Source organism: Otolemur garnettii, unplaced genomic scaffold (assembly GCF_000181295.1).
Source record: "Otolemur garnettii isolate 467f Iridium unplaced genomic scaffold, OtoGar3 scaffold00009, whole genome shotgun sequence".
Taxonomy (NCBI): Eukaryota; Metazoa; Chordata; class Mammalia; order Primates; family Galagidae; genus Otolemur; species Otolemur garnettii.
The window spans coordinates 4,218,309-4,229,356 of NW_003852404.1; the positions used below are offsets into that span (position 1 = coordinate 4,218,309).

The window sequence follows — 11,048 nt, forward strand, 5'->3', positions numbered from 1 at the left end:
ACCATGCCTGGCTAGGTTTTCTAGTTTTGGTAAAGATGGGGTCTAGCTCTTGTTCAGGCTGGTCTCGAACTCTTGAGCTCAAGCAATCCACCCACTTCAGCCTCATAGAATGCTGGGGTTACAGGCGGAGCCATGGCATCTGTCCTATAAACAAGCTTTAATTACTTTAAGGAGATAGAGAATTTTGAGTTTTGTAGGTAGAAGAAACTTGTGTTCTTAAATGATAAACATGAATTTTGTAAAGTTAAGTTGTAGTTGGCAAGAGTAAGAGAGGTATATTGCCTTTTCAAGCAATTTTCTTTACGGGAATTATTTATGGTTGAGGAGTGTGCCACCCATTAGTATAGTTGGATAAAGATTTCATCACATCCCTTCAGCCTTTCTAAGGAAAGTTGTAAAGAATGATTGCTTGAGCCCAGGAGTTTGAGGTTGCAGTGAGCTGTGATAATGCCTTTGCATTCTACCCTGAGTGACACAATAAGACACTGTCTCAGAAGAAAAAGAAAAGAAAACCTAAAATGTTAGTATGTAAAAATTATTACATATCATTGTAACCACGAATTTTGTGTTTTACTGGCTCAGCTTTATAATTAGAAATACCATTAGAAACACTGCTTCTGTTCCCAAAACACTTAAGAAATAGTTTTACACCATTCAGAAAATTCCTTGAATGAAAGGTAACTAGACAGGCTAGTTAAAAATCTCACCAGAACAGTTTGAAAATAGCAGTAAGAAAAGTCCTCACATAAAGACTATTAAAAATGTAGGAAAACTTTGCCTGTATCTATTTTTCTTATACTTTGCATAAGTTACTGGGTTAGTTTGCTTTCTTCTCCTCTCACCTTTCTGTGACACCATGTCTTTTCAGATCAGGACATGAGTGCTTTGACATAATTTGATGATAATAACAGCCACCAGTGTCCATTTGATATTCTCCTTGTCTTGGCTGCCCTCTAGAGTTGTTGGAGAAGGATCTTATAGTATTAAATCTTTTCATCCACTTTGACATCTCGTAAAAGCTCAGTGAAGTTAAGTAGATGAAGGACTTTTCTGCTTGAAGTGTGTAACATTTTTGTGGCTCCTTATATATTAACCAAATTATAAAAATGCTTAAGTTTATCCCTGAAATGTGTTTACAATTCATGTACATTTATTACATAATAGAATATGTTATATAATAATATAATCATGAGGGCAAGTTTCTGTTGTGAAGTTCTGTTGTGTTTTGAGTAGATTGGTTATTTTTTAGGATTTTTGCAAATGTAAGAATAACTCAAGAAGTGAATCTAATAATGGGAGGTTTCTTACTTCAGTGTTCCTGTTTGCTAACAAAGATGGCTGTGTCACCAAAACTGTGTTAGTGGAGCTAATTACCAGGCTGTTGCTGAGTTGTAGCTTAGCCCAGGTTTCCTTGTTATCAACTTTGCCTCTAATGTTTTCTTTTCATTTTTATCAGCTACTCTTTATGGCCTTCCCCAGTGGACTCCCCCCATTCACTCTACCCTCCTGCTATACTTTTCTTTCTGTTGCTTTTCTGTGACTTAATCTCTTTAGGGCTTTCTTTGCCCTGGGGGTATGAAGGCTGAATGGGAGTGAGCCTTGGGCACTACATCCCAGTTCTCCCACTTGAGTGCAAGATGAGAAATTATACCACCAGTGGGTGGCTTGATGCTTCAGAGTAGAATAGCACAAGTCCTGGGCAGGCCCAAAGGTCAAAGCTTGGCTTTATTGGCATGGTAGCAACACTTAATCTGGAATTGTGAGATAATTCAGGATATTTTGGAACTTGTCTACATTTTAGGGTTGTCTGTTTTAGAGCTATAATAGGTGGCCTCTTACATGCCTGATTAGTTGAAAAGGGCAAGTTTTGCTCATGAAGTTTCTGTTACGGATTGAGAAGATTAGTTATTTCTCAGGACTTTTGCATATGTCAGAATAACAAATGATAACTTTTATTAGTAAGTTTTATCTCCACTCAAGATAAAGTTTTATCTATCAAAGATAAGTTTTATCTATCACTCAAGATAGAGAGTAGATCACAGAGATGCTAAATACACAACCCCAAATCATATAATGAGTATTCATGAGTGACAAGAATAGGAATCTGTAGTCCCAGCTGTACTTTTGCCACCAAGCAGACATTTCCTTTCCACTGCTATAACTTGTGGTTAGAAGATTTTTTGCTTCTGGATTAATTTATTTTCAGTTAAATATAATTCTTTGATCCTGTGTGTGCTTTAATTCTCAAGCAGTGAATTGTCATTCTGATTTTCTAGTCTTCTTTCTTCTATTATTATTCAATAGAAAGTTATTTTTGTTGAGTTGCATGCTGTGTCCTCCCCCTTCCAACTGATCTGTAAGCTTTCCCATTGGCTTTCTTTCTGTTTCCTGCTGCTTTCTTGCTTCATAATTGAAGGGAGGATTCAGACCCATCCAGGTAACAAACTACTAGTTCTGCATGGCCTCATTATTACTGTTTCCTTATTATTATTACTATGATATTGATTGCTGATAAATTGGTATGGTCAGACTGGAAATTTGCCATTAGTATATTGTTTCAAGGCTCCTAAGCCTGCAGGGAGAACCATAAATATGTAGTTGCTATTTGGGAGATTTGAACCCTGCTCATTCTGGACCATTCTTAGGTCTGTCTAGATTCTCTACTTCTATTGCAAACTGTTCAAGAAAGCAAATTGGGTTCAGTTTAGTATAGAATTGTGCCACCTTTTTGAAAAACAGGGCTTAGTTTGGCATGTGACAGCCTACAGATGGTTTTAATTTAGCTTGACCTTGATGTACTAGGATGAAAAATTTTATTTTCAGACAGATTCCTTGCTCTTCTAAGTATTTTACAAATTACTTGAATGGTAGTTTTGTAGAGGACTATTTTTAATTTGTAATGAGCCACCTACTTTTAAGAAAGAATTGATGCTTTTATATAATACAGAAAAATGTTTAGGAAGATACTGGCTACCCCTTTTGTTATATTAATATTTATTATCCATTTTAAATTACTGATTAAGGTATAGAATTTTGATGTAGCAGAGACTTAAAGTTGCGACTGCCCTACTGTTTTCAAACATGTGATGACATTGATCAGAACTTGATAGTATGGTACATTTTGGGGGAACCCAGCCATAGGTAATTTATGTATATTGTACTCTTTTTATGTATATTGTACTTCGAATTCAGATCAATCAGATTTTTATTAGTGGAAAACAAGGTGAAAGCTCAGATAGTAAAATTTATATATTCCTTTTTGTAAAAAGAAAAAAAAAATTTCTTTCTCCCCTTCCCAGTTTTTCCAGAGGCCTCAAATACAGCCTCCTAGAGCTACCATCCCAAACAGCAGTCCTTCCATTCGTCCTGGTGCACAGACACCCACTGCAGTGTATCAGGCCAATCAGCACATCATGATGGTTAACCATCTGCCCATGCCATACCCAGTGCCCCAGGGTCCTCAGTACTGTATACCACAGGTAAGTATCTCTTGGCCTGGGTGGCTTGATAATAGAGGGGGAATTAACCCAAATTCTTATCAGAAGGAGCTGGGAGGAGGGTGGGTTTTTGGTGATATCTGGACTTTTTTATTGGTTTTAAGTATAGCCATTTTGTCATTTTACATAATATTGCATGGAGATACTTCTGTACTCTTCTATTAAAATTTTCTCAGATGATAAATTATTTTTATGTCCTAGCTTCTCCACCATCTCTTCCCCATAGCCAACTTCTCTAAAATGGACTTAGTAATTATATTCTTCCTGTGATATTATTTAATGTATTTGAAAGCTACTGGCTTGATCACATTTTACAGTGAGCTGATGTCTGCTGTGCACTGATGTTCTGTATGGCTTTACCTAAGGTTAATCTTTTTCTTTTTTCTCATTGCATCTTGATGGCAAGTAGCATTTTAAATGCGTACAATCCATTGGCTTTTTCTCATTAAAATGATTCTCTTAACACACAGGAAACTTTATTTTTGGTAGTAAGCTGTTTTCTTATCATTTATACATTTCTATGCTTTCTCTTTCCTAGTATCGTCATAGTGGCCCTCCTTATGTTGGGCCCCCACAACAATATCCAGTTCAACCACCAGGGCCAGGTCCTTTTTATCCTGGACCAGGACCTGGGGATTTTCCCAATGCATATGGTAAGTAGGGGTGGGAGAGAAAGCAGTTATTTATTTATTTTTTTTTAGTTTATTCTGTTTATTTAATTTTGTTGTTTGGTAGTCAGTTTACACAATGAGGTTTAGTGGTAGGAAGGATTTTTAAATAAAATGTTGCTAGTGGTTCTTTCTTTAAAGCTACTTTCTGCTTTTTTTTTTTTTTTTTTTTTTAAAGACTGGATCTCCCTATATTTCCCAGGCTGATCTCAAACTCCTGGGCTCAAGCAGTCCTTCCACCTTAGCCTCCCAAGTAGCTGGGACTGTAGGCACACACCACTACATCCAGCTTTAAAAGCTGTTTCTTAGAGAATATTTATAATAGTAGAGTATTATAGAGTTATATGTAGTTAATGACAGTTTCTGAAGAAGCTGGTAATTCTGCTAAAAGAACCCGTGTGTCCGTGTTCTGACGTTTGCTACCAACTCATTATTACCTAAATTGTTACTGATGGCATAAATATACTTTATCTTCCATCCATGATTTCTTCTTCTCCAAGATTTACCTTACAGCTTAGAGATTTTGTTATTGTCTGTCTGTCTTTCCCACTAGAATGTAGTATACACAAAAGCAGGGATTTTTATTTGTTTCTTTCACTGCTATATCCTCAGTACCTAGAATAGTGACTTGTGGGCACATGGAGAATATACATGGGATAACTGAATACGACTCAGTGAACCTGTGGGTTTCTTACTTGCAAATTATGATAAGACATGTTCCAGGGAGCGGTTTTAAGTATTAGTTCAAATAGAAATGCTTTGAAAATTTAAAAGTGTTTCTAATTTTTTTTTTTTTAATTGTTGGGGATTCATTGAAGGTATAAGAACCAGGTTACAATGATTGCATTTGTTAGGTAAAATTCCTCTTATAATTCTGTCCTGCCACCAAAAGATGTGTCACACACTGTGATCCCCTCCCTCCTCCCCTCTTCCCTCTCTCTGCTCTTTCCCTTCCGCCATTTCCCTCCCTCCTCCTCTCTCTCTGCTCTCTTCTAAGTGTTTCTAATTCTAATGCCAAGTTTATATTTGGCATGTGAGCTGCTTCTGAACTGAGAAGGAATGAAAATTTAATGCAATAAAATTTTTAAAATTAAAGAAAAAGTTAAAAAGTAAAAATTTAATTCAACTACTGAATATTATTATGCTTTGTTTATTCCTTAGCAAAGGAGCTATAAGGGATAAAATATATTGGATACTAGAAAAATTAAGCCTCAGAAGTCAGTAAGCATTGATCTCATCCACTACCAGCAAAGCAAGAACATACTAAACAATTTTAATAAGTTGAAAATGGTACTCTATCCTTTAGCCAGTTTCCTAACCTTGGGATTTAGTAGCTTAGTTAAGAACCTTTACAACAGAATTGATTTGTATTAAAAGCCCAAGAGACTTGGGCAAATTGGTTCACACTTGTAATCCTAGTACTTTAGGAGGCCAAGTGGGAGGATCATTGGGTCAAAAGCAGGTATCCTCAAACTATGGCCTATGGGCCACATGCGGCCTGCTGGGTGTTTTTGCCGCTGCTGCCTGTCCTGCTTAGCAGCCAACTATTTCCAGGGCCCATAGTCCGACCCTCTAATGGTCTGAGGGACAAAAACTGGTCCCCTGTTTAAAAAGTTTGAGGAGCCCTGGCCAAGAGTTTAAGACCAGCCTCAGCAACAGAGCAAGACCTTGTCTCCGTAAAAAAGTCAGAATATTAACTGGATGTAGTAGTGGATGCCGATAGTACCAGCTACTTGAAGGCTGAGACAGAAGGAGCACATGAACCCTGGAGTTTGAGGTTGCATTGAGCTATGATGATGCCATTATACTCTAAACCTGGCAATAGAGCAAGACTTTATTCCCCCCTCCCCCCAAAAAAACCAATTCCAATCTGATCAAGTTAAAAAGCTTTTGCACAACTAAGGACACAATCAACAAAGCAAATAGACAACCTTCAGAATGGGAGAAGATATTCATGAGTTAAGGATCTGACAAAGGACTAATAACCAAAATCTACGAAGAAGTCAGACAAATCAGTGACAAAAGAGCTACTCCATTAGTCATTGGGTAAGGGACGTGAATAGCATCTTTTCCCAAGAGTACAGACGAATGGGCAAAAAACACATGAAAACATGTTCATCTTCCCTAATCATCAGAGAAGTACAAATCAAAACCGCTTTGAGATATCACCTAATCCCAATGAGAATACCCTATACCACAAGATCCCAAAGTTGCAGTTGCTTGTGTGGGTATGGAGAGAGGGAACACATAGGCACTGTTGCTGGGATTGCAAGCTAATATAGCCTTTTGGGAAAGACATGGAGAATCCTAGAAGAGCTAAAAGAAGACCTTCCATTTGATTCTGCAGTCCCGTTACTAGGTATCTACTCAGAAGAAAATATGTCATTTTATTCTAAGAATAGTTACTCTTGAATGTTTATAGCAGCTCAATTCATAATCACAAAGATGTGAACACAACCCAAGTGCCCATGAATACTTGAGTGGATTAATAAACTATGGTATATGTTTACAGTAGAATACTATACAGCCATGGATTTAGAGAGTATTCGTTCCCTAAGTATCTCAAGAATGGAAAAGCAAGCATCCCATGTACTCAATACTATTTTGAAACTAGTAGATTAACAAGATTTCTCTTGTGTAGTAGGCCCACACAAGAGAAAAACAAATTCAAGAAGGAGTAGAAGGAGATTAAGTTCCCACCTAACAAGTACAATGTTGGGATGTATGGCACACTTCATGGGTGAAGGACTCAATTGCATCTCAGACTTTACCTTACAAATACAAACAGTATAACTGAATTGTAGGTACCCTTACATTAATCTGAAAGATTTTTTATAAATTTCAAGAAAAAAATTTTTTTTTCACTTGGAGAGGTAACCAAATATTACCTGGCTTTAATTTTAGAGATTGGAAATACTTCCTGTTATTACCTTAGTAATTACTGCCTTATGTTCCTCCATATTCTTGGGGAGTATATTCTAGGACCCCCAGTAGATTCTTGAAACCCTGGTTAGTGCTGAACCCTATATATATTATGTTCTTTTGACCTAATAACCAACAGGACCACTAAGTGACTGATAGGCAAGTAGCATATACAATGTGAATACACTGGGTGATTCTTGTCTTTGGTGCAAGAGTTTATTATGTTATGAGTAGATTGTAGATTAGAATGGCTTACAATTTAAAATTTATGTATTATTTATTTTTGGAATTTTCTGTTTAATGTATGTGGACTACAGTTGACCACATGTAACTGAAACCGTGGAAAGCATAAGCATAGATGGGGGCTACTGTATTTTATAACCTCATTAAATGTCTGAAATACATATGTTTATTTAACTCAGGTTTATTAACCTATATCATTATTATGAAATGTTTTCAAAACAATATGTTATATATATGTGAGTTTTGAAGTTAAATATATACGTATCACTCAGGTTTTGGGGCCTTGTTTTTGGTGTGTGTGTGTGTGTGTGTGTTTGAGTTTTTGAAACAGAGTCTTACTCTGTCACCTTAGGGTGGAATGCAGTAATGCATTCATAGTTCACTGCAGCCTCAAACTCTTGGACTCAAGCAATCCTCCTCTTTCAGCTTCCATAGTAGCTAGGATTATAGGTATATGCCACCACTCTGGGCTGATTTTGAAATTTGTTTTGTCAAGACTGGATCTTGCTATTTTCCTGTACTGGTCTCAAACTTTTGGCCTCAAGTGATCCTATGGCATCAGCCTACCAAAGTGTTGTGATTATTTATAGGTGTGAGCCACTGGGCCTGGCTTCACCCAGTTTTTGACATAGAGTATTGCTAGGGCTGTTGAAGTATTTGTCATGTACCCGCTTGAACTTAGCTTTAAGTCACAGTTCATACAATTCTACTGCCTTTATATTAGACCTTATTATGAAAACTTAAATCTAAATAGAATTATATGTTTTTTTGAGACAGAGTCTTACTTTGTTGGCTTCAGTAGAGTGCTATGGGGTTATAGCTCACAGTAACTTCAAACTCTTGGGCGGAAGCAATCCTCTTGCTTCAGCCTCCCAAGTAGTTGGGACTACAGCCACCCACCACAATGCTCTTGCTTAGGCTGGTCTCCAACTCCTGAGCTCAGGCAGTCCACCCACCTCAGACTCCCAGAGTGCTAGGGTTACAGGCCTGAGTCATCACGCCTGGCCTTATAAAATTATAATTAAATGTAATATTGGTTGTCCTTATCTAGAATTTTTTAATAGAAAACTGTAAGATGGGCTTGGCACCGCAGCATAGTGGTAATGGCACCAGCCATATAAACCCAGGCTGGTGTGTTCGAACTTGGCTGGGGCCAGTTAAACAACAATGACAGCTGCAACCAAAAAATAGTCAGGCACTGTGACAGGCGTCTGTAGTCCCAGCTACTTGGGAGGCTGAGGCAAGAGAATCACTTAAGCCTAAGAGTTTGAGGTTGCTGTGAGCTATGACGCCCCAGCATTCTACCCAGGGGCATAGACTCTGTCTCAAAAAAAAAGGAAGGAAGGAAGAAAAAAAAAGAAAAACTGTAAGATGGATTCTGGTATTTTCAGTCAGAGTAAATATGATAAAATTGACAGCCTTTCTCTTTCAGTTTTATGACAGTATGCAGCTGTGTCTTCTAGTTTACAAAATCATTTTTAAAGGTGTCACACTGAATCCAGGCTGCTAATTACTCAGAAATTATTCAAATCATTTTTGACCCTTGGAAATATCATCATCAAAATTCATATAAGTCTGGCAGCCATCTTTATTGCTCTTAATACTAGTACTGTAGATGTATAGTAAAATGTAGATGAGTTTACGAGTAGGAAAGTGATTTGTATATTTGTACATGTAATATACCATTTTGGCTTTATTTTTATTAGACATACATCATTTTTGTGCATTTTTGTAATACAGAATGTTTAGGTGCATTTTTATCTTAGGTATTATTGATGTCTGTTTTCTTTCATAAATATTCTTTTTTCTCCAATAGATTCTTTTAGCTTGCTTTTTAAATTAAAAACTTTTTATGAGATGGGGTCTGTCTTTGTTATCCAGGCTGGTCTCAACCTCCTGGCCCCAAGTGATGTTCCTTGCTCATCCTCCTGATTATTGGCATGAGCCACTGCGCCTGGGTTTCCCCAGTAAAACTTGGGGACGTAATAACCATGGAGTGGGCAGTTTATCATCTATCTCCCTAGTTCCTTTACTATTAGAAAACTAATCTTAACATACTTTATTTTATTATGAAGGAAACCAAGTTAATTATAAAAATTCAAGTAATGGAGAGCATATTAAGTTGAAATAGTTTTCCTTCCTTTCCACCCTTTAAGGAAGTAACATTCAATAGTTTGATACATGTTTTATTTGTATTTAAACAATTTTTAGTTATAATTGACATTATTTATAATGTTCTAGGACTTCCTTGGGGTTTTTTTGGGGGGGGGTTAATTTCACAGTGTCTTCACAGACATCTTTCTCTTATTATATACAGAACTTCTGTCATTTCATTTAAAAGCTATTTACTCTTTCATTTTTGGAATGAAACCTAATTTGTTTATCTAGTCCTCTATTGATGGAAGTTTAGATTATTTTCATCATTTGGACAGATATTTTAGCTTTAAAATTTGTCACTGGTTAATATGCTTTTATCAAAATTAAAAGCTGTGGTTCAATAGTGCTCATTAATTATAGGTCTTTGGGCAGCTGCCCTGGTCTTATGGTATAGGAGCCATGAGCATTCCATTTCTATTCCGTCTTTTTGGAATCTCTCCTCTTTCAGCTCCCCATTCTTCATCTCCGTGTGCACCAGATGCGTCCTCGTCCTTTATTGCTTCCCCTTTTCTTTCCCACCCCTGCTGTCTTAAACTTGGGTTCAGGTTAGAAGAGGGTGAGAGGAGAGGCTCATAATTATGTGTTCTGATGTAGAAATCCTCTGTTCTAGGGTAGAGAACCATCCTCTGGAAAAAAATGACAAGGAATGAATCCTGAGATTTGTTCCTTCTTGGGTTACTTCTTGAGTTTGTGAGTTGAGTGGTTTTCCCCAGAGTTCTTAGCTCTATATTTTAAGCTTTATCGTTCACTCCAGCATACTACCGTTTTATTCTTGTACTCAGTTTAACTCTTGAATAATGATTCTCAAAGAATGTTTTTATCTTCACTGAAGTTCTGTAACCATGATTATGGAATTCTGCTGCCAAAGTATAATTCTTGCAATGTTTCTACAGTTTAGAGGGAAAACTGTTCAATGTAAAAATTTCAGTTTTCTCCCAGTGTTTCTTAAACATCTTGATGCTTGTTATATCAGAAAAATACCTGAAGGAGAGTGAAATTATTTCTAGACAAACCTTGGAGAATTATGGCCCAAGATGGAAAATTCCAGATTTTGATTGGAAGTGGTAGTGGTAGTAATGTTGGTACAGAAAAGAAAATGATTGAGAATTTACAGTGATAAAAGATTCCATTCACCCTTGCCTCAAACCATTATAATCCCCTTTTAAACCATTACAATCCCCTTTTATCTCATTCTACCATATCATTTGTTCTACCCCATCATCATCTTTTCATTCTCTTCCTGAATCTCTGGTCACTGGACTTACCATTCAGCTCATAAGAGCTCAAGGAGTCATAGTTTCCGCAGTGGTATTTGGAGAGGCAATATTGTCCTTGGCTGTATGCTGACAATATTAGTGTTCTGGGTATACTGTAGAATAAATTGATTTTTCTGTGCTGACCTGGATATTTCATTATTTCTGTGGAACATTCAAGCTTTTAAACATTGTTTTAGAAGATGTACAGTGTGTAATTTTGTGGATTACAGATGTAAAATATTTTTCTTGCCTTTCAAGAATTTTTTCTTTCCTTTTCTTTGGATTTTAAGACAGAGCTGCACTAT

General features: G+C 36.8%; 1 protein-coding gene across 1 annotated transcript in view; it reads left to right on the forward strand.

The window, feature by feature from the left end:
* The window catches only part of EIF4G3 (eukaryotic translation initiation factor 4 gamma 3), a gene marked incomplete at its 3' end in the record, with an annotated part of 304,720 nt that overhangs the window by 147,663 nt on the left and 146,009 nt on the right, over positions 1 to 11,048 (forward strand). The window contains exons 6-7 of the mRNA XM_023509712.1: positions 3,300 to 3,479; positions 4,036 to 4,150. Of these exons, the coding sequence (XP_023365480.1) occupies positions 3,300 to 3,479; positions 4,036 to 4,150 (295 nt within the window). The remainder of the gene's footprint in view (positions 1 to 3,299; positions 3,480 to 4,035; positions 4,151 to 11,048) is intronic.